The sequence below is a fragment of the Podarcis raffonei genome, chromosome 3, assembly GCF_027172205.1.
Source record: "Podarcis raffonei isolate rPodRaf1 chromosome 3, rPodRaf1.pri, whole genome shotgun sequence".
In the NCBI taxonomy this organism is placed as follows: Eukaryota; Metazoa; Chordata; class Lepidosauria; order Squamata; family Lacertidae; genus Podarcis; species Podarcis raffonei.
This window is the reverse complement of record NC_070604.1, coordinates 95,907,237-95,931,502: the sequence shown is the minus strand read 5'-3', so window position 1 is coordinate 95,931,502 and position 24,266 is coordinate 95,907,237. Positions and strand designations below refer to the sequence as shown.

General features: G+C 42.7%; 1 protein-coding gene across 1 annotated transcript in view; it reads left to right on the top strand.

Annotated features, from left to right (window-relative positions):
• The window catches only part of TGFB2 (transforming growth factor beta 2), an 84,534-nt gene extending 71,278 nt beyond the window's left edge, over positions 1–13,256 (top strand). The window contains exons 3-7 of the mRNA XM_053383151.1: positions 5,400–5,532; positions 5,648–5,758; positions 7,494–7,668; positions 9,626–9,779; positions 11,877–13,256. Coding sequence (XP_053239126.1) covers positions 5,400–5,532; positions 5,648–5,758; positions 7,494–7,668; positions 9,626–9,779; positions 11,877–12,035 — 732 coding nt within the window. The 3' untranslated portion in view covers positions 12,036–13,256. The remainder of the gene's footprint in view (positions 1–5,399; positions 5,533–5,647; positions 5,759–7,493; positions 7,669–9,625; positions 9,780–11,876) is intronic.
• Positions 13,257–24,266: the final 11,010 nt, after the last annotated feature.

Genomic DNA, 24,266 nt, shown 5'->3' with positions numbered 1-24,266 from the left:
TGTTGGGGTGGGCGAGTGGGTGGGTGGTACCAGATTATGGAGGTTAGTGAGAAATAACCTAGTCCACATGGAAGAACACTGATGTCATGTGGTATTTATTTGATTAATTATCAGTTTCAGCAAATTTATACAGTACAGTGGAACCTCTACTCACATACGGAATCTGTCCCGGAGGTCCGTTATGTGAGTCAATCCGGGTTGCTGGCAGAAGCACCGTTCTGCTTGCAGACAGTGGCAGCCGCTTCTGAGCATGTGCAGGTGGCAGAAGCCGCTTCTGCACGTACGTGAATCACGGCAAACCCAGTATTTACTTCCAGGTTTGCTGCGGTCACAAGTCGATTTGTCCGTGAGTAGGGGCAGTGGTAAGTCGAGGTTCTACTGTTTCTAAGCGGTGTACAATGAAGATACAAAAGAGATGCAAATGATAAAATTTGTTAAAATGTACTGTTAAACCAGAAAAGCTTACTTAAAATGCCTGTTGAAATCTTTAAAAGTCTTCATCAGACACCTGGTGTTCAAAAGGAAGGGGACCTGTCTAGAGGCACCAGCTTCTCAGGATTACTGAGGGGGCCCTGATGTCACGCATGGAGGCAGAGGGTGGAACCAAAAGCCCTCTGAACAATGTGGGGCCCAAAGTGCCTCCGCCCCCAGGAACTAGCACCTACGGTAGAGCTTTTCAAACTGTGTGCTGCGCGACACGTTAGTATGTCAGCTGCAGTGTGTAGGTATGTCGCACAAACGCTCCCCGCACTCCTCCTGGGGCTGGAAAGGGTTCGTTTCACTTCCGGTTTGCTAGTCAAACTGAATTACTGTGTCATGAAATGATGCAAAACTGAATTACTATGTCTCAAAATGATGCCTGTCCAGAAAGTGTCACCAACTTGAAAAGTTTGGAAAGCTCTGACCTCTGGACCTGTGTGATCACAGCCGGGAGAGAAATCCAGAGAATTAGGCCCACAAATCTGAATACGCAGTTTCTGGTAGATGCGAGCTGTGCGTCTGACCCATGAGAGACTACTAACAGAGACTCCCCTGAATATCTCAGTGATCAGGCAGGGATATAAGACACCAAACAGGCCTTATGATGTCCTGGACCCAAGATTTGACCTTGAACTTGGCCTGGTACCGTATGAGCAGCCCATATGATTGTGTTACTGTTGTGCTATGGTTGTTGAAGTACCACTTCCTACATTTTCTGCCACACAGGTAGTTGTCATGGGAAAGGATACAGCCTTGCAGTTGCAACCCATCCTCATTCTTTATTGCTCTCCACACTTTCCATATACCTGCCCCTTAAACACAATCTTTGGCAATATTGAGAGTAATCATTTCCAACGTAGGCTAAAATTAGACAGTGTAGTGTTGTAGCCGGCAATGAAAATGGGATGTTGTTGGTAAATGTGGCTCTTTGATCAGACTATCCGCTCCAGGAAAAAGACTGACACAGAGCAGTTCTGTATATGCAGCGTTACCCTTGCAGATAGCAGGCCCTGAAGTGTATTATTCATAACAGCCAGCATTAAGAGCTGGCAGTGAAAAGATGGGGCACCCAAAGAAAGAAACGAGCTGTGGATGGAGACAGAAAACCCACCAGCCCATTGTAGTTTGTCAACAGATCTCTGCACACATTGAAAACCATTTCTGACAATCATGAGGGCTAGTAACATTCAATTTTTAAAAACATGTCTTGTCTGATTTTTACTATTGTTCAGCATGGGTGCAGAGGATGGAAGCAACCCTGTTGTGACTGTGTGAACTAACGTGGCTGCTACACCCACCCAAGCCGTAATTGGGTTTGGGCTGTGTCTGCAGCATGTACTCTTTATTTGCAAACTTGCATGATGAACGTGCTTGGCAATTTCTCAGGAAGCGGATCACAGAACTATAGGCTTTAAAACATTTGGCAAGTCATATGTACCTTTTGTATTTTGGCAAGAACTCTGCACCTCGTACAATAGTTTATAAGGACCACATTCTGCTCTCAATTATTGCCAGATCCAAACCTCGTTGAAGCCAAGGGAAAGACCCCTGTTGGCTTCCGTGGCTGCAATGCCATTCCCCTTTGCAATCGCACACCATTACGCAAGGCTGGCCGACAGAAGAGCAGGACGTGGAAGGTTTGGCAGGTAGGCCTGGTTGCCTAAAAAGGCCGGCTTGAACCCCTGTTGAATGACGTCTGTGCAAAATGTGCTGGAGTGGCTTTGCAGTAAGTGATGGCCAACCTGAGTCACTTTCCCAGAAGAGAGAAGCAAACACATAGGATTAGTTGACACCAGAGCTGAAACCTCAAGTTTCCCCCCTTCCTTCCATGAAACATAAAGGGTTCTCTCCCACCCCCGCTTTATCTTCACAACAGCTGGGATAGTTTGGGCGGTAGAGCATGAGACTCTTGATCTCAGGATCATGGTTCATGTCCCACGTTGGACAGAGGATTCCTGCATTGCGGGGGGTTGCACTAGATGGTCCCTTCCAACTCCACACTTCCATGATTCTAACCCTCTGAGGCAGGTTAGGCTGAGAGATAGAGACTGGCCCAAGGTTATCCAATGGGCTTCAGGGCTGAGTGGGCAGCTGAACCGGGATCTGCTCCCATCATAGTCCAGTGCTCCAACCACTGCAACCCAGGTGTGGCATGGGCCAGCCTTTAGCAATTAAGATGGTAGATGAAGGTACTAGCAAGTTAAACTTACCAATTTTGTTTTGAACACGTTTTCCCCACCCCTGTGCGTATAAAATCTGTTTATGTGTTTATGGTGTGGCTGATGTAACTTAGAGGTCAACACGAGTGGTTGCATTCATGTCTGTTTATCGATGGCGCATACCTGGGGATTTCTGCTCACCTTGGTGACCTTAAGGAATGTACAGCCAAACTCTGTATTCTCGTCATACACTGCTCACAAATAGTCGGTTATATAACCAAGTAAGCATCACCTTGGGCCAGTCACACTTCTCTGAAGTCTCTCAGCTTCACTCACCTCACAGAGTGTTTGTTGTGGTGGAGGAAGGGAAAGGAGATTGTTAGCCGCTTTGAGACTCCTTAAGGGGGGTGAAAGGCGGGATATCAAGTCCAAACTCCTTCTCCTCCTTCTCTTCTTCTTCTTCTTCTACAGTATAGGTTTCAAAGGTTTGCATGAAGTCATCATTTTGTACTTTGGATGTGAGACAGAGGGAGGGGTGGTGGTACCCATAATGGTGGTTGTGGGTAGGGGGATGGGACACTAAGGTGGGGACACTATGTGGGGAGACTCCGATGCCTACAGGCCATCCCATTAGGCAGGTACCTTGTGGAATGGCTGCTGTGCCTTCTGGCCTGCTAGTCTTCTATTGGTTCACAATGAAGTCTCACGCATCCACCTTTTGATTGTAGATGAAGGAGGTGACTTGGCATGTATTACTGAGATCTAGATGGAACTGATATGTTGTCCTATTTTATTGTTGTTAGCCGCCCTGAGCCCGGCTTCGGCTGGGGAGGGTGGGATATAAATAAAATTTCTTATTATTGTTGTTATTGTTATTATTATTATCTAACCCAGCTTTGCCCACATAGGTACTTGGTGCAGTACCAGTTTGTCGCCCTTCCTTTATTCAGCTTTAAAGTACAGTAGTACCTCAGGTTAAGAACTTAATTCGTTCTGGAGGTCCATTCTTAACCTGAAACTGTTCTTAACCTGAGGTACCACTTTAGCTAACGGGGCCTTCTGCTGCCGCCGCGCTGCCGGAGCATGATTTCTGTTCCCATCCTGAAGCAAAGTTCTTAACCCGAGGTACTATTTCTGGGGTTAGCGGCGTCTGTAACCTGAAGTGTCTGTAACCCGAGATACCACTGTATCTTATTTTGGTATTGCATCGTATTGCAGTTGTAGCTCATTATACTTCCCTTGCCACATAAGACGGGAAATTCGCATCCATGGATGTAGCACTTTTCCCTGCAAGTTAAAACATGTCAATACAACACTGGCAGCGCAGGTCAGGATTGCCAGTTTTACAAGCAAAAGCACTGGGCAAGTTGGGATGTCACAACAAACCATGGTTTATCTTGACAAGAGCAAGCAGCTGTGGGCCTTGGGTTGGTGTGTTCTGTTCCCCACCTCCTCTTCCAATGCAGTCATGAGGTGGGAAGGTCTTGTTTCCTTTTTAGATTTCATTTTGCCTGAATCCGACAAACTATGGTTTGAAATTAGCCTGCTTTAACAAACCACGGTTAAAATTAGGGTTTGGACAGCACACGAAAGTATGGTTAATTTTAAAAAAATGAAAGTCAGAGACCCCGGCTCACTTTGTCTCTTTCCCATCAGTGTGCTGTAATGGTTAGCTACGGTTTGGGAGACTAGGGTCTAAATCCCCACTTGGTGACCTTGGGCTAGTCACTTCCTCTCAGCCCAGCCTACCTCACAGGGTTCTTGTAGGGATTAAATGAGAAGGTGGGGAACCATGTATGCCTTGAGTTCCTTGGAGGAAAAGATGGGATGTAAATGAATGAACCATGGTTCAAACTGTTAGTACTATTTGCCTCAGCTGATCACTGGACAGGGGAGTATCTAGCCCATGAAAGGCATTTCCCAAGCCCTGTGCAATGCAAGCCTGGCACCTTGGCAGTCACCTGGGCACCTGCCACTAAATCTGGCTCTGGGCAATGGAAAATGGTATCTGGGCAGAGATGCTGGTACACTGTTAAAGCTAAGCAGGTCATGTCTTAATGATGGACATTCTGCTAGTAAATAAATCAGTGAAAGCAAGACTAGCGTTTTTATTTTCCAAGATCTTATTGAGTCACATTGTGGAGAATTTTATATGCTTTTTGAAAAACTAACACACTCTGGGTTATATCAGAAATACGTAAAGCAGGTCAACACAAGTAAAAGAGGATGTAGTCTGGGTTTGAAATGTGCTTTTATTTTCCTCCAGTGTCCCGGCAATGATGAAATTCTAACCCACTTTGCTGTGGTTTGTAGTAACTTCTGGCTTTGAAAGCCTGGATCTCAGTTCTGTTACCTCTTTGTAATGCACAGAGAGATCGAGCCAGGAGGGAAACAGTTCTGGGATGAGCAAAGAATCTTGGAGCCATGAGTAAAAGCTACTCTGATCTTTAAAACCCTAACCATCCTGCCATATTCATTTGCAACACAGGAACATACGCAACAGCCCAGATGAAAAGCAGGATGCCACCAGGTCTGGTTGCAACATCACAATTTGCAGGCTCAATGTTGGAATCCAATTTCATTCTATATATTTATATCTATATCTACTGTATGTGATTGTTTGTAACCTGTTGAGTGCTGCAATTATTTTCTGTACCATTGCCATCTTGTTTTGAACTAGTTTTGAGCTAGTTTTTCTTCTCAGTGAAATCCTGAAAGCCCATAACCAACAGAATGTATGTTGTCTTTTCTCGTTTGCAGGTTCTGAAAACCAAAGATCTAACATCACCTATGCAGCGCTACATTGATAGCAAGGTAGTTAAAACCAGAGCTGAGGGCGAGTGGCTATCTTTCGATGTAACTGATGCAGTACACGAGTGGCTCCACCACCGAGGTGACCATATCCTAAGCCTTTGATCATTTAGAGCCTGCCTATGCTAAATCCAAATGGTTTCAGGTCTGCACTGGATCTAAAGGCAATTTCCCCTTCCTTCCCTTATGTTTTGCAGACAGGAATCTTGGATTTAAGATAAGTTTACACTGTCCATGTTGCACGTTCGTGCCTTCAAATAATTATATCATCCCAAATAAAAGTGAAGAGCTAGAGGCAAGATTTGCAGGTAATGACAAAGCATAAAAAATAAAATTGTTATGTGATAAGTAAGAGGAGTTTTTACAGTACATGGAAAATACAAAAACCCAGTTCATTGAAAAGATTGAGCTCTGTGTGTTTAGTGTGTGTGTGTGTGTGTGTGTGTGTGTGTGTGTGTGTGTGTGTAGAAAGAGTGATCTTGGTCTCCTTCCTGAAAGAAAGGATTTCTCCAGTGCAGCTAAGAGGGAATGCTCATGGTAACACCAAAGTTTATTGAAGCCAAATATTGTTTGGATGATAGCTGGGATACCCCAGAAGCGTATTGCAAATCCCTGACCGGCTCCACACCCAAATCCAAGTGGGATCATCAACTGAATCAAGTGGGAGCAAGTGGGTCGTGGTTATTGAGTACTAGCAAATGAGAACAAAGGAAACATTTGTGGATAGTTTTTTTTTTAAAAAAAAACTGCAATCCACAAGAGCGTTTCAGGGTGGAATACATTGGAATTAAAAATCCATCTTGCAACAATAAAGGAACCCATAAATCGATTTAACAAAAAATTACAACAAAATTGAGAGGAATCAAACTCAGTGATAATTTAAGTTGCCTGAGAAAGCAAGATGAAGGGTCCCCATTCCGTTGTCCATCTTAAATCAAGCCCTCACCTCTGAGTTTGCTGCTTTTGTTTACAGGATCTCAAATACAGTAATGGGATCTGGAAGGATGAGTGTGTGCTTGTGTACAGAGATTGGGTTGTTGTTTTTCCTTTAGTGATGATACCTGGGTGGGTTTCAGTATGCTGTCAAAATTTATTTCCTGTTATCTTCTAGTGCAATCTAACCCCATACAAATCAGTGAGTCAGACTGTTGTTTTCAGCCTTAGACTGCAGTCCTAAGCATATATATTAGGGTGTAAGTCCTATTGTGCTCAGTGGGACTTGATTCTAAGTAAGCATGCTTAGGATTGGACTGCACAGCATTTTTAGCTTAGATTAGTAGAGTGTATCAGAAGCGTAGAGTTAATATTTGAGTTAAATAAATATCTAAATGCATGTTGTACTGAAATAACTGCGAAAGAAAAAAAATTTAATATATTGTATTACAACTGACTAAATGACTAATCATGAATGCAGATGAAGTTTATGATATAGTTCATCTCCTGGCATTGCTATGTGCTGAAATTGCATTTTATTTTATTTTATCTGATGGAGGGCAGAATACGTGTTCAGTTTGGATACTTCTCCAAACCACAGCTTGACACATTAGGAACATGCCATGGATTCACACAGCCTCCATCTTCTGTTGTACACCAGTTCCAACTTCTGTTTCTGGGTTGTTCTAACCATAGTTTGTCATGATACCCTATGCCAAACCATGATTAGTGCTAACCTACAAAGCATGGTTTACAAACACATTTCAATCATGGTTTGGGGCTCAGCACTAACCGTAGTTTCTACAACCCAGGTGTCATACTTTAGTAAAATAAAGATGAGTGTTGGTGTATAATGAAGGAAGGCAGTGCTATAGAACTTCCCGAATAAAGGTTTGGAAGGTTGTCTCAAAGGAGCCACAGCGAGCAACATAATGGGAACTTCTTATGAAATTTACATATGCATATCAGCATGCGATAAATGCTCCCACCCAATGCCAGTGCCCTATGATGATTTTTTTCTGTGGTTCGAGTTTCTTGTAAAAAGTTGGTTTATATAATTTGTTCCAGAAGAGCAGCACAATATTTATTACCAAAATGTATTTTTTAAAGGTATTGATGACTACTACACATATCCCAGTGGTGAGAAATCTTTAAAGCCCAGTAGGAAAAAAAACAGTGGGAAGACCCCACATCTTCTGCTAATGTTATTGCCCTCCTACAGAGTTGAGTCGCAACAGTCCAGTCGGCGGAGGAAGCGTGCTCTAGATGCTGCCTATTGTTTTAGGTAATTATGGATTGAGGCGTTGTCTCTGCCTGCATGCGTAGAAATAGGTTAACATTCATAGAATATAAATACAGCCCCATAATTCCATGATTCTATTTTTTAAAAAATGCCTCTTGCTGGGTATGAACAAAGAGCAGTAGTTGAACACCTGGGTTCTTACAGTCTCATTACAACTGATTTAATGTAACAAAATTTGAATTTTCTTCCCAGTAAATTCCATTATCTCCTACTGGCCTTAGTTGTAATGAAAGGACCACATTTACTTCCCACTTCCCCACCTCCCGCAGAAAACAAAAAAACCATGCACATTGTGGCCAAGTTTAGATGTACAGTGGAACCTCAGTCTCTGAACGTAATCCGTTCCGGAAGATTGTTCAACTTCCGAAACGTTCGAAAACCGAGGATCAATGGACAGTCAGTAAAATCCATTGAAAAAATGGAAAAACACATAGAAGCCGTTTGACTTCCGAAGCACGTTCGAAAATGGAAACAATTACTTCCAGGTTTTCGGCGTTCGGGTTCCGAATTGTCTGGCTTCTGAGACACTCGAAAACCAAGGTTCCACTGTAGCAGGAAACAGTATTTCCTGGCAATATGAAACAATCTGGGATGAGCTTTGGGCTTGCATATACATTTCTATCTCGCTTCTACACCTGGTTTGCTCTAATAGCCCAGGATCTGAAACAACAGTTTGAACCTGATGTGTCGTCACTAACCATAAGTTAAATAAACCATTGTTCCCTGAGTTCTGGTGTCATGGGAAACAAGCTAAGCTAGCCCACATCCTGCTTAGGCATTGATTTCCGTTCCGATCCATGTTCATCGCATGCAGCACTGTTTCTGTTCTCCTGCAGTTCAGTTTCTGATGTAAAGTCATCTCTCTGCCTGCTGTGGTGGGACTTTATGGAATTAATTATGCAAATAATTAATCGCTGGATTGATTACTGGCCCAGACAAATAAGCAAACGTTGGCCATTTCCGCTCCTCTTTCCATTGCCATGAGATTGCTTCAACATCCCTGGCAGCGAGATAGATTGGAATTAACTGTTGTTGGAGGAGATGTACCCAGAGGAATGACTCATGCAGAAACACCATTGGGCAAATTTCAGATGAACTGCCTTGTGTATTAAAAGTAGGCATGAGAAGGCTAGCTGTATCCCCTAGGGCCAGCGATGCTTCCATCAGCCATGGCTACACATTTGGCCCATGTGAAAAGGACCCTACCTGCATATCAAAATATAGAACTCATTCGACCAAGAACAAGATCCTGGTTGGTCCAGAGTCCTCTCCCAGCCCTCTAGTTTCATGTAGGAGTTCTGCGGGGGCCTTTTCTCACGTTTACTGAACAGGTAGCCAACTGGAAGTTACAGGGATGGCCAACACGCTCCCTTTGCTCATGCTTTTATCTATTTCATTAACAAAATTTATATACCACTTTCCCAACAGAAGACCTGGAAGTGACTTATACTGGACAATATAAAATATTTGTTAACAGATACTAATTAAAGTGTTTAAAATATGCAAGGAGGTTATTACTATTACCGCAGGGATAGCAAACATGGCACCCTCAGATGTTCGTCCCTGAACATCTGGACAGGCTTGGTCCAACAAGATCTGGAGAGCGCTACACTCGCTACGCCTGTATGTTTCTTACTATTTTGAAAGTAAATGTTTTTCGATCTAAAAATGAAGTGTACCCCTAATTCAGAAGAAAGCATCCATTTTGAGAATCATAGTATTGTAAAGTTGGAAGGGATCCCAAGGGTCATGTGATCTAACCCCCTGCAATCTCAACGAAAGCATCCATGGCACGTGGCCACCCAAGTTTGATGGAACACTGCATAGGGCTTACAAAGAATCTCTGTTTAGAGTTGCATTGAGCTCAGCTTCTTGCTCCCCAGCCCAGTTTGGGTGGCTGTGACTGTAATAATATGCTTGTCTGCAATTGCATTTTCAGGAACGTGCAAGACAACTGCTGCCTGCGCCCATTTTATATTGACTTCAAGAGAGATCTGGGATGGAAATGGATACATGAACCTAAAGGATACCATGCAAATTTCTGTGCAGGAGCTTGTCCTTATTTATGGAGCTCAGATACTCAGCATAGTAGAGTAAGTCTCTTCCTTTGCAGGGGGCGGGGGTGGTTAGATTTGTTTCCTGATAGAATATTAATGCTATATTGGGTGGGGGTGGGTGCAGAAAAGCAGGATGTCTGATAATAAAAATAAGTTTTTCTTTCTCCTCCCCCTGCAAAAAAACCCTGACAGCTAGTGCATTATACTAGTGTATTATTGACACAATACATTTCCAATGCAATAAAATTTGGCGCTGCCAAAGTCTTTTAAAAATAACTGGTGCAACATGTGTAGTCTGCACACCAACTGAACATATTTCAAACACACCTTGTATTTTTAAGTCCAGTTGCACAGCACACTCTCTGGCAGAATATCCTCCATCTCCCATCACGTGGCCAGGGTTTATGGGAATTAGAGTCTGGCAACATCTGGAGGGCCACCGGTTCCCCATCCATGCTCTAAAACAGTCAGTGCCCAAGCAGGGCCAGGGGCGATTTCATTCTGACCTCAGTGCCTTCTCCCTGCTGAAGCAGATGTCTGAGGAGTAGCGGCAACAGTTTCCTGGGCCTGTCCTGTTCTGAAATCAGTTTAGGCCCTTCTGTAGGCCAGGTTTTGATCATCCACACGGCCCTAATGCACTGACTCCACCCATGGAAGTCATTCTAGGGCAGGCCTGCACAACACATGGGACTTCTATGTTGCGCAGGCCTGTTCTAGGGAAAGGAATTCTCCTGGGCAGCTGCGATCAGGATTGGGTGTGTTCCATGTGCTGGCTTGTGAAAACCCAGCACAGAATCTAGGGTCTGGCACACACTTTGGCATCCTGAAAATCCTGGCTTTCGTCACTAACACAAAAGCCAGCTTCTCTTGGTTGCAGAGAGAAAGCTTGAAAGATTTGGGGCAGCGCCTGCTTATTTGAGGAGCTAAGGAAAGGTTGGGAAGGGTGGCTCTCGGTCTGCCCTTTGTAATTCCTCTGCCCCCAATTCTACACCTGTAACCTATAACCCCCTTGCCATTTTTCCTCTGCTCTGTCCCAGTGCCACCTCAACCCTTTCTCTCCGTCCTATTCCAGTGCCATGCTAGTCTCCTTTTTAAATGGAAACAGTCTTAATTCACTGTAAGCCCAGGTTTCAAGAGATCAAAATCCTCACAGGACGCTGCCTCATCCAGAGTCAGATCATTGGTCCATCTATCTCAGAGTGGGGAACCTTTTATGGCCAGATCCTTAAATCTGGGTGATGGAACCTGGCACCTTCTGCAGAGCACATGCTCTGTCCCTGAGCTGCGCCCCTTTCTAAACTGAAAGTGGGTATAAATGATTTTGGATTCACTGTTAATGGAGGTTAGAACTCTCAGTGGCTACGCGTCACAGTGACTATATGCTGCTTTTAGTATACTCTTTTCCAAGCACAATTCAAAGTGTTAGTGCTGACCTTTAAAGCCCTAAATGGCCTTGGTCCAGTATACCTGAGGGAGCGTCATTCTGCCCGGATGCTGAGGTCCGGCGCCGAGGCCCTTCTGGCGGTTCCCTCACTGCGAGAAGCCACGTTACAGGGAACCAGGCAGAGGGCCTTCTTGGCAGTGGCACCCGCTCTGTGGAACACCCTCCCACCAGATGTCAAAGAGAACAACAACTACCAGACTTTTAGAAGACATCTGAAAGCAGCCCTGTTTAGGGAAGCTTTTAATATTTGATGCATTACTGTATTTTAATACTTTGTTGGAAGCCGTCCAGAGTGGCTGTGGAAACCCAGCCAGATGGGTGCGGTATAAATAAATTATTATTATTATTATTATTATTATTATTATTATTATTATCATCATCATCATCATCATCATTATTACATTAAAAGCTGTTGGATGGCAGCTATGGGAGAGGGCGGTTGGCCCCGTGTCTTGCCTGTGGTTCTCCCAGAAGCAACTGGTTGTCTACTAGGAATGAATCAATCAATCAATTAATTAATTAATTACAGTCCACTATGGAAACCGGATCCTGGGCTGATAAGCCTTTGGTCTGATCCAGCGTCCCAGTTCTTCACATTTGTAAAACCAAGCTGAAATCCATGGAACCTATGAAATGTGTTGCTGAGCATCTGGAGGAAATGCCTTCATCTCTCTTTCCTCTCTTTCCAGGTTCTCAGCTTGTATAACACTATCAACCCAGAAGCCTCTGCATCTCCATGCTGTGTATCCCAAGATTTGGAGCCCCTCACCATCTTGTATTACATTGGAAAAACGCCCAAAATCGAACAACTTTCTAACATGATCGTAAAGTCTTGCAAATGCAGCTAAGGGATATTCTGAAGCAGCACCAGCAAGTGCATTGGAAAAGAAAGGAAGAAAACAAAACATAAGAAGAAGAAGAAGAAGAAATGTAAAGAACACATAGGGTCAAGCAGTGATTTAAAAAAAAAAATACAAAGGAGAAAAAAAGCGGTACTAGTCCAAATCGTTTGAGAGTTTGTTTCATTGTTTTGCGTTTTGTTTTCAAAAAAACCACACACCATCATCTGAAGCAAAAACCGTGAAGGCCTTATCCTACATTTCAACTACTCGGTTAGTGAGATAGACAAGAAGGAATTTTCTTTTTTTTTAAAAAAAGCAAAAAAAAAAAAATACTAACAAGAAAGAAAAGAAAATTAAAAAAAATTAAAAAAATAAACACTGGAAGAATTTGATAGAGTTCTTATGTGAAAGGAAAAAAACAGGAAAAATATCCCATTCAGTGGAGTTGCTGTATCTGTTCCGTGGCTTACTTGACCTCCGTGTTACGCCATAGATGCTCTACCCATTCCCTGTAGTTCTTAGGAATTAACAGCGCATTATTTATTTTTGTGTTATATGATCAAATGAGGGAGCATGTCATTACCATTGGGGAGGGGTGGGGGGAACGAGGGAGCAAAAAAACAAACAAAAAACGAGCAGACCAAATAAACTGCAAGAAACCTGGTTTCATTCCTTAGAAACCTGAGCTCAAAAAAAGAGATTTTTTTTAAAAAATCCTGCAAACCATGATTTGTTTAGCTCAGTTAAAACAGTAGTTCGCTATTTTTCAGGAAGTCTGCCTTAAAAAGAAAAAGCCACATACACCGTTGTTTTTCTTGCCAAGAGCCTATGCAAAGCCTCGCACCATTTGTTTTTATACTGAAAACCTTAACAATAAAGGACATTTTTGTTTCAGTCTCAAAGACAAGTCTATTAAGATTCTTTTAAACATGCGAACACACCACCACCAGTGACTGTAAATGAACTAAACTGTTAGTTTAGTAAACCAGTGAAATATTTAACATGTACTGGTCTAATCTTCAGACCCTAATATGTTGCTGTATAGCTATTGCTTTGGGATTGTTTGTCTGTTTTATTTGTGTGTGCGCGGGAATTTTCTTTTGTTTTTTTGTTTTGTATATGTAACCGTACCTATAGTATTACAATAGGTGGGTAGTAAGAAGCCAGCTTAATTGGAAACATATCTGTAGATCTCTATTGTAAACTATTAAAAAATTAAGTACTTTATGTGTAACGTGTAAATTTTCACCATATTTTTGTACTCTGTTAATACTGTCAACTCTGAAGAGTTTTAACTTAGGGGCTCTTGTTGATCACTTGGAATTGTGTGTTTCCCTCTAGCTGGCCAGTATGAGTGAAGCCCCTGTTTTTTTGTTTTTTTCCCCCCAACTTGCACTACAAATACATGTTTTGTAATATTTGCTATACATGAGCTTTGTATGTTGTTTTTCATCCTGACGATATAAGCTACCTGACTCCAATTTCATTCTGTTTCAGAAGAAGAAAATAAGGTAGAGTAAAAACAAAGCAAACAAAAGGCAAGGCAAACTCCCACCCCTTAGTCATACATTTGAAAATGGGAGGCTTCAAAATGCTGGAGTTTAAAACCTCTCTTTGGGTGCTGGAACAGAAGGCAATTTTCTGTTTTTTCCCCAGATGGCAGGGACAACACAGAAGCAAAGACTTCTGCACTTCTGGACTTAACATTGATCTGCTTGTATAAGCCATTCATTGGCCTGATCAAGTTGTAGTCACCCATAGTTTGTCAAAGGGCACATCCAGCCACTTCATATCAGCGCTGCGGTGGTGCTGGGGGTCTGCATGAGACCGTGTATATGCATCAGCAATATGCAGGGAGAAAGGCCACTTACACGTGCAGCCTCACTTCTTCCACTTAGGGGGATTGGTTAGTTTCTGTTCTGTTTAATTCCATAACGGGGTATCGGAGTCAGTTCAGCCGCAGTCAAAATGAAAAGAGGAAAGTCACACGCTACACCCCCATTCTGATATAGCAGGCGCAGGGGTTTGGATCTTGGCTCTGCTGTAGCACCCGCTGGGTGACCTTGCGCTAGTCGCCTTTTCTCAGCCTAGCCTACCTCACAGAGTGGTTGCAAGGATATGACAGGCATGTGTTCTGCCTTGAGCTCCTGGGAGGAAAAAGCATTCTGTTTTGCAATCCCAGACAGCCCTGTATTTGAAGGGCTGCTGGAATAGGCTTCTATTTGAAGGAGTCCTCTGTTGCTCTTGTCAGGCCAAGCTTGGCTTAAAGATAAAAATGGGAAGGGAGACTCAAGGGCCATAAAGATGCCCAATAACTGTTAGCAGCTGAGTGCAGGGTTCTGCATGTTGGCGATATGTATTGTATGTCTATTTAAATTAGCAATTATTTCCAAAATTTGCATCGCAACATAAATTCACACATTCAAAGTCCATGCAAATCTCTTGTCTTTTTTTGTGATGTGTGGGTTAAACCACAGAGCCTAGAACTTGCCGATCAGAAGGTTGGCGGTTCAGATCCCCGCGACGGGGTGAGCTCCCGTTGCTTGGTCCCTGCTCCTGCCCACCTAGCAGTTCGAAAGCACATCAAAGTGCAAGTAGATAAATAGGTACCGCTCCAGCGGGAAGGTAAACGGCGTTTCCGTGTGCTGCTCTGGTTCACCAGAAGCGGCTTAGTCATGCTGGCCACATGACCCGGAAGCTGTACGCCGGCTCCCTCGGCCAATAAAGTGAGATGAGCGCCACAACCCCAGAGTCACTGGTCACGACTGGACCTAATGGTCAGGGTTCCCTTTACCTTTACCTTTAAGTGGCCAACTTAGCTGCTAGATGGGGAAGGAAGAAGCACCTAGCTTGCCTGGGAAGATTTCAGGTTTGTTTTTAAAGAAAAGGTTTGCAGCTGGTTCAAATGGGGGAATGGCATTTGTACCACACTGTTGTGCCCACACCTCCCCACATAGCCCAAACCTGCTTCCCTGCACATGCAGCCTCAGCTAGGTTTGCGCATCACATGCCCAAGTCTTTAGTCCTAAATAATCCAGCGTGCATTTAAAAAATCACAATAGTGCCTTTAAAGTGATACAGTCAAGGGTGTGTTAGGTTTCAAGATTGAGGTTTGATTCATACTTTCAGGAAGGTTTGAGTTTGAGGGGAACACAAGCTATGCATATGGGGGTTCACAATGAGGTAAATAAATTCAGCCGCAGGGATCATTAGTTGTATGGTTGTATGCTATTAAAATAATCCATATTAAAATCACATCATTTTAACTCTGAATTTAAGTAAATAACATTCAGTTTGTTTAAACTGTAATCAGTAGTGCAATCCTACATATGTTTACTTGGGAGTAAGTCCCACTGTGTTTGGTTGGGCCTACACAGCCACAGTGGGAACACGGCCTTAATTGTTTACCCAAGTGCCAAACTGCTAAAGTGCTTTTCCCCAAGGCTACACAGATTACATTTTGACAGCCAACTTGAGGGCTACAGACTCTGTCCCCGCAAAAGGACAAAATCGTACCTGTAGGACAGTCATTTGAACCCAGGGTGGTTATTGTTCAGCTTTGCCTATCTTATCTGGAGATGATGAACATTTGTTTTCAAAGTTGTTGTCCACAAATGACCAGTTTCTCAAATGATTTATAGGATCAGGCTTTCCACCTGTGCATTTTTATTTTGTCTTACATAATTTATTCATTGCTTCCCCTGATAATGCCTTTCTCTTTTTCTTCATTAAAGTGCAAAAGGAACCACACAAAAGCTCCTTTTTGTTCAAATTATTTTATACTATTTTGAAAGTAGTACATTGGCTTTGAACAAATGTTGGCTTTCATATGTGATTTCTGACCATTCCAAATGGATTCAGTCAGTGTCCAGAATCTATCTTCACAGTACAATCCTGTTCATGTTTACTCAGAAACAAGTCGCACTGCATTCAGTTAGGCTCGCTCTCAGATTAGTGTGCCTAGTCCGTATTTACTTGGGAGTAAGCCCGATTGAACAAAATGGTACTTATCTCTTAAAAGACATGAATAAAACTACATTCCTTTTTTAGGCTTTGTCAACACCAACCAACTTTCAGACATTCACTATTACAGTGGTACCTCTGGTTACGTACTTAATTCATTCCGGAGGTCTGTTCTTAATCTGAAACTGTTCTTACCCTGAAGCACCACTTTAGCTAATGGGGCCTCCCGCTGCCGCTGCACCGCCGGAGCACGATTTCTGTTCTCATCCTGAAGCAAAGTTCTTAACCCGAGGTACTATTTCTGGGTTAGCGGAGTCTGTAACCTGAAGCGTATGTAACCTGAGGTACCACTGTACATTAATGATTTGAATGGTTCTGCATTAGTGTCTATAGGAATATGATAATGAAATGAAGATGTCATTTCCCGCTAAGAAAACAGTCCAGTAATAGGACTTCCAAATATTTTATTTGGAAATGGGGATTTGGTTGAGTCTTACTTGTGTGATATATTAAGTGGGTACATTAGCCATACTCTTTAACTTTCTCACAATAGAGGATTCTTTGCACTGGGCCAAATCATGATATATGCTGAATCGGTTCATGAAACACTGAAACAGAGGTACAAAGAAGTCCTCTTCCCAAGAACCACTCAGCCATGTTCGCATGCTGAAGCCACACCAACCAGCCCTGCCCCCAGTATCCTGCATGCTGACTTGACTGCTCTTGGCATCCTTAGCACAGCATGAGCACCAGGAAATCGGGGAGGAGTCGCTTGGCATGACTCCACTCGCACATTGATTCAATGTGTGGGTAGTTCTTGTGAAGAGGGCTGTTGTTGCAATAAGAATGACTGGAAACTTAAACAAGTTTTCCAGAATAATGGCCACACTCTCGTTCTCCGGAGGCTTGTAAGCTTTGGATCAAATGTTACAGCTCTTGTGCGGAGACTGCCAAAAAATGGTTCGAGAAACGTTGCACTCCATGCCGGCTGTGATGTTTTGAAAGCTGCTTTCCTCATGGTTCAACCAAATAATGTGTAAATGCTCAGAATCAACACTGCGAGTTGGCAGCCACAGAGGCTGATGTGGAAGCTCTTCACATTCCTCAGGACAACCTTTTGAAAAGCGGTTTCCAACTGTGATGGCTGCCATGTGGATTCCCACACTCTCCACATGGAGCTGGAGGTCTAAGTACAAAATCCCCAAGAGAAGACCAGACGGACATTTCTATTCCAACTCTAGTCTTGGCAGTAACTCTTACTGAAGTCAGTGCAGGTTACCTGGAATAGGTATCTAATAGCTCAGTTTCATACAAAGCCTGTTTCTAGCAACAGGGTTAAATTCCACAAAAAACGGTTTATTACTACAGATATTGGATTGTCACATTATATTAGTGGATATAACTTAGATATTTGAGGTAGCTTGGTCGTTCTGTCTTGGATGTTCTCCATATAGAAAAGGTCTGCTGAATTCTGTAATGCTGTGTTTTCAAGGACTGGCCCAGAAGTACAGTGGTACCTCAGTTTTCAAACATCTCCGTTGACAAACGTTTCAGAACTCGAACGCCGTAAACCTGAAAGTAAATGCTTCCCTTTTCAAACGCACTTCGGAAGTCGAGGTACCACTGTATTTTTCTCAATTTTCTCTATTAAATTTGCATACCGCCCTTTGCACCTCGGTTTTCGAACGTTTCAGAACTCGAAAGGTCTTCTGGAACGGATTATCTTCGAAAACCGAGGTACCACTGTATGTAATCAGAACCATTTGGATCCTTTTAAATTTGAGAGATTTCCCCCTACAGCTGAGATGGGGTCCCTGAGGCCCTGCAGCCATTTCTGAGGGCTTCAACTCCCATCAGCTCCAGTCAGCACTGCCATTGGGGAAGTGCTGCTCTGTTGACATGGAGACAATGGAATCTCGGCTCCTATGCCATTAATAATGGCAATGGACATTTTAGGCAAGAAATTCATGGCTAGCACAGCTGCTTTTTAACTGGGAATGCAGAATGTGCATGGTTACATGTGCCCTGACACTTGACAATCCCCTCTCCCTGGCACTGTAATGTTGGAAGTGTAGTGTGATTATTGCCCATCACTTGCACTTGTCCCAAGTGTACAAAGTGCTTCTTAATTACAGGAGACTGTCAGTGTGGAGAGAGCCAGTGTGGTGTAATGGTTAAAGTATTTAACTAGGACCTAGGAGACCAGGGTTCAAACCCCAACTCAACCATGAAGCTTTCTGCCCTTGGGCCCACCACAGCCTCTCAGCCTAACCTACCTCACAGGGATGTTGTGAGGATTAAATGAAGACGGGGAGAACCAGGTATGCCATCTTGAGCTCTCTTTGGAGAAAATGTGGGATGTAAATTCAATAAATAAATAAGGCATGTTTCAGTTACCATACATTATTCCACAACCCTATACTTACTGCTGTGGTCAGCTACAGAGCACAATAATAAAAGTATTTTCCACCTTCTCATGAACCACATTATTTTGAGAGAGAGTTCTGCAGTCTGGGCGACAGTGCCAAGAAGGTCTGCTCTCATGTCTCCATTGAGCACATCTCCTAAGGTGGTTGGAAGCAGAGGACAGATGTTGAACACAGTGCACAAACAAGTTGATGCAGGAGATGGTGTTCTAAGTGAGCACTTCTTGTATTCTGTCCTTCCTTCAAGAATAGCAGGCAATGTACATGGGGGCTTTGATTTGTCTTCCCAAAGGTTAGTCAACTTGAGAGACCACAATTAACTAAGTGAGCTTCGTAATTGTGTTGGGATCATAGCCAGACATCATAGCCAGACACTGGAGAGACCTGTCAGGAGTAATCATGGAGTGGACCAATGCTACCAAATACTATGCGAAACAGCCTTATTAGAAAAACTAACTAATAAACTGAAACTGACACGGGGACAAATAGAAGAAGATGGCTCCCCTTTATCACATACACAGCCCAACAAGACAATGACAAGAATCCACCAACAGCATATGAATCAACATGGCTAACCTGATTCAAAAACACCCACCCACCCCCCTCACACATGAAAACATGGTTCACCACAGCCAATCACAAACAACCACACCCTAGGCCAACCCCAACCTCTCTCATCACCAAAGGAAGACAAGCGAATAGTAAAGAGAACCTGCACAAGCGACACTGACACAAAACCCCACACATACATCAAGAAGAACAGAAACATTGCCACCCACCCCCACTCACCATGCCTCCTCCCCCCTTCTCTTCCTAATGTAACACTAATGTCTCAACAAATGAAACTGAGCTGTAGAAAATGTAACTTGAAAAAAGAGACATTGCACATACTTCTGTAAACCAAGAAATCTTTAATCAAAAATATGTATAATAATAATAATAATAATAATAATAATAATAATAATAATAATTGTGTTGAGATCAGTGATGTAGTGGTCATTGGTTATGTGAGATCACAATTCCTTACTATTTCTGCAGGAGGGACCCCCTCACCAGCATTCTAGAGGCATCTAATCAGCATTTAAAGAGGAGCTTTATACTCAAAAACTTAGCATATAGGAACACCAAAAACACGGCTTCAGTTTCAAGACAATGACATGCAAGTTCTATTATGTACAACGGAACTACATGGAAAACACAACTTAAGTCACTCTGAAAGAAGATACCGGAGCACTTTAAATCATTTGCTCATGTATGACCACAGAAAATAATAGATCCCACTGAAGCACAGGGAGATCTGCATTGATTTTGCAATGCATTTCCTAATCTTAGAAGTTTGTATGTAGTATATATAGCAGACCGTTGCCTGTTCCGAGACATCGAAGCAAGGGACGGAAAGATAAGCCCTCTGAGAAATTCAATATTCAATTCCGCCCCAAGTCACAATGAGAGAAAACAAAAGCTAGGAAGTGAAAGCGACAACACCATGCATGGACAGAAGGATCTCCATGGATATAACAGTTTTCACGTGCAGGGCAGAATACAGATAATAGTTTGAGTTCCTCACTTGAAGCTTTATAAATGTATATATTGTAACATCACGAATAGAAATCATTAATTATGTAGCTGTTGGACTAAGGCGTTATTATTATAACTGAAATGTGACTGACATTCATTAAGATTATGGAACGCAGTGATATAAGATCAGAAATACACCTAAACCATCATGCAGGAGCCACTTTAACTAAAATGTATTAACCGGAAGTTGATTGGCACTTTGATAATTGTATAATTTGGGAATTAATTGTTTTTCTTGTAATTTGGCTATTATTGGGGGTATATTAAAGGACCACTGACCATTAGGTCCAGTCGTGACTGACTCTGGGGTTGCGGCGCTCCTCTCGCTTAATTGGCCGAGGGAGCCGGCGTACAGCTTCCGGGTCATGTGGCCAACATGACTAAGCTGCTTCTGGCAAACCAGAGCAGCGCACGGAAACGCCATTTACCTTCCCGCCAGAGCGGTACCTATTTATCTACTTGCACTTTAACGTGCTTTCGAACTGCTAGGTTAGCAGGAGCAGGGACCGAGTAACGGGAGCTCACCCCGTCTCGGGGATTCAAACTGCCGACCTTCTAATCGGCAAGTCCTAGGCTCTGTGGTTTAACCCACAGCGCCATCCGTGTCCCTGGGAGTATATTAGAAAACTAATTTTAAACAATTCTTAAAAAATAAGAAGATTGTATATAACCTTAGAAGGGGTGTGGCCGTGACTACCACAAAGGGATCCTCCACTTCTGAATTTGCAATGCTTTTTTTCAGCCAGAACTCACCAGAACTCAGTTTCGGCACTTTTCAGGTGGGGGCCATTGCCATTATAAGAGAACAAGGGAAACATTCATGGTGAGTTCCGGCACCTCTTTTTCTAGAAAAATAGCACTGTGAATTTGCCACTACAGGTTAAGATCATGTCAAAAACTGTATAAGCTACACAAAACATGCAATACATATAAGTGGGGGAGGGGACTTTCATAAGGGGAACAGAATGTACTCTGAAAAGAGTTTATGATGTAGGATTGGAAATATGAGAACTGTCCCATCACTGTGAACAAGCAGCTATGTGTTATTAAAAGGTGGGTGCATGTGCCAATTTTTCTGCTAGCAGTGCTTGTCTTTTCGCTTTCCCTACACTCCTTCTATATTGGTTGAGTCAATATGTCGTTAATAAAAGTAAAATATTTGATACGGAGGGTGGGGGAGGGGAACCTAATTGTATAAGTGTCTTGAAAACTTTCTTTTTCCAAAGAAGAGGAAGAAGAAGTCCAGAATCTGCCTCTTAGATCAGACAGAACAAAGTCTATCAGGAGCCATGAGTTCTGGGAGAAAATAAACTGCAAGGTTATGTAATTATATGTGGTTATAAAGTAGATGTGAAGTCATGTAGTTGGCTTGTCACTGGGTATGGGTGTAACAGTAATTTCTTCATCTGTATATAAAATAAAATAAAACGGAACAGAAAACTATGAGAACTCCCAATCAAATTTGATATGCTAGTTTAATGAAGTAACCTGCTGGAATCCAAGAGTGAGTCTCAGGGGAATAAAAGAAACCACGTTGTGTTGGTCCAACAATCTAATCTTGCCTTTGAATGAACCATTTAATGCCAAACCAAAAAGTTGGCAAGAAAGGTCCTGTGACCACTATTTCCTGGGTTTTTGTTCTGCTTGCACATACTTCAGCAATGCTTACTATTTATAAAGTAGATTCGGAATCCAGAGCCCCCCCTTTTTTACAGTGTTTAAGTAATTCATCTTTTGTGTCTTAAAGCTGTGAGATTGGTTGCTGTTATTTAAACTAGCCACATGCCAACTAAATAGTAGGGTCTGGAGTGCTTACACAATACAGAATGAGGGGTGGGTAAAATGTATGGGGTGGTCCTTAGTATTCTACACCCTTATTCTTGCCAAATTCAGAACATTTCTTGTAATGGAGAGGCTAGCAGATGGTATAAGGTAAAGGTAAAGGTACCCCTGCCCGTGCAGGCCAGTCTTGCCAGACTCTAGGGTTGTGTGCCCATCTCACTCAAGAGGCCGTGGGCCAGCGCTGTCTGGAGACACTTCCGGGTCACGTGGCCAGCGTGACAAGCTGCATCTGGCGAGCCAGCGCAGCACACGGAACGCCGTTTACCTTCCCGCTGGTAAGCGGTCCCTATTTATCTACTTGCACCCGGGGGTGCTTTCGAACTGCTAGGTTGGCAGGCGCTGGGACTGAGCGATGGGAGCGCACCCCGCCGCGGGGATTCGAACCGCCGACCTTTCGATCGGCAAGTCCTAGGCGCTGAGGCTTTAACCCACAGCGCCAACCGCATTCCTTAGCAGATGGTATATGTGAATGTAAATAGCAATCGGTACTTGGTGATGGTGGACTATTTCACAAACTATATAGAAATAGTATGTCTGAGAATCATGTCAATAATGTAACAGGCAGGCCACAGAGCATATCTGCACATTGTGGACTTTCTGAAAAAGCTTGTAGCAGACAATGCTTCTCAGTTCATATCTTAAAAGAGACTTAAAGTCTTAAAAGCTGGTGACCAAGTTGTTACTAATGATAGTTGGGATTTCAGGACATTGGTTCATTTTGAGGACTATTAATTACTAATTTGACACATTTTGAATTAGTAAAGTAGGACATGATTATATAGCAAGGGTTAAATGTAACTGGAGGAAAGGAGATGTAACAGAGAGCTTAACTGTTACGCTGCTATGCCAACCACAGGTGGTGCTGTATCTGAATTGCTGCTGTTCTAGACTATTTTTTAGCAATAAAGTTGTTGTTCTATTAGGCAACCATTTTGGCCTGGCGTCTTCTCTGAAAATAACCTGACAATTTTGTAGATGTACCTTCCTTCCAATATACTGATTTGAAATATGGTGTTGTACTTTAGGTCTCGCGGCACTACTCGGAAGACAGAGAAACCCTATTGCCAAAAATCCCACACTGATACAAATACAATTAATTAATTGCATGATGATGATGATGGTAATAATAATAATAATAATAATAATAATAATAATAATAATAATAATTTATATCCCGCCCTCCCCAGCCGAAGCCAGGCTCAGAGCTGCTAACAACAGTAAAATAATACATTAATCTAAAATCATTCCATTATAAAATCAGTTCAAATCAAATTAATGGCAACCATGATAACAATTTACTTCTCAGACTTAGAAAAATGTAAATATGGAAACTCTATAGAGCTGTTTGATAAACTGACATTCTATTCAGATACCTTCTAAGCTAGATCAGTTGCCTGGATCAGTCTAGGAAGACTCAGATACAATCATAGAATTGTAGAATTGGAAGGGACCCCGAGGGTGATCTACTCAATGCCCTGCAATGCAGGAATCTCAGTTAAGCATCCATGACACATGGCCATCCAACCTCTGCTTAAGAACCTCCAGTGAAGGAGAGTCCATGACCATTCTGAGGGTGTTCGTTCCACCCAACAACTCTTACTGTTAGAAAGTTCTTTCTGATGTTTAGTCAGAAGCTCCTTTCTTGTAACTTGAATCCCTTGGTTCGGGTCCTAGCCTCTGGAGCAGAAGAAAACAAACTTGCTCCATCTTCAATGTAACAGCCCTTGAGATATGTGAAGATGGCTATCATATCTCCTCTCAATCTCCTTTTTACCAGGCTATACAAACCTAACTCCCTTAACCATTCCTCATAAGACTTGGTTTCCAGACCCTTGATCATCTTGGTTGCCCTCCTGTGCACATGTTCCAGCTTGTCAATAATATTTTTAAATTGTGGAAATAGTACTTCAAGTGTGGCCCAACCAAGGGAGAATAGAGCAGAACTATGACTATGACTTCCCATGATAGGGGCACTAGACTTCTGTTGATGCAGCCTAGGATATTACAAAACATGTAATTCTGTGAAAAGGAATGAGAGCATTCAGATTATTAATACATTACTATTCAAAGAAGAATTACGGTACTCAACTACTTTCTGTATATGGAAGATTAAGCACAACCTGGGAAAAACATTCAGTGGCTGTGTAAGAATCCAGGCCTTCATAAATCAGTAGAAGGGTTTTTTTCAGGGGTAGGTGATGGACATGTAAATGCTGCTACCCAATCCCAGACCATATTATGTTACTATTAATCATTATTTAAAATTCTCTCCCCTGTGCAATATTGATCTCACTTAGAACTGGCTGCTACAAAGTCCCAGTTGAAGAAGAAAATAGAGGAATATTCCCCCCCCCCCCCAGCCATTAGGATTCTATAATTTATCCATGAACAAACTACATGGCTGTTATGAAACTGCAAATCCAACATG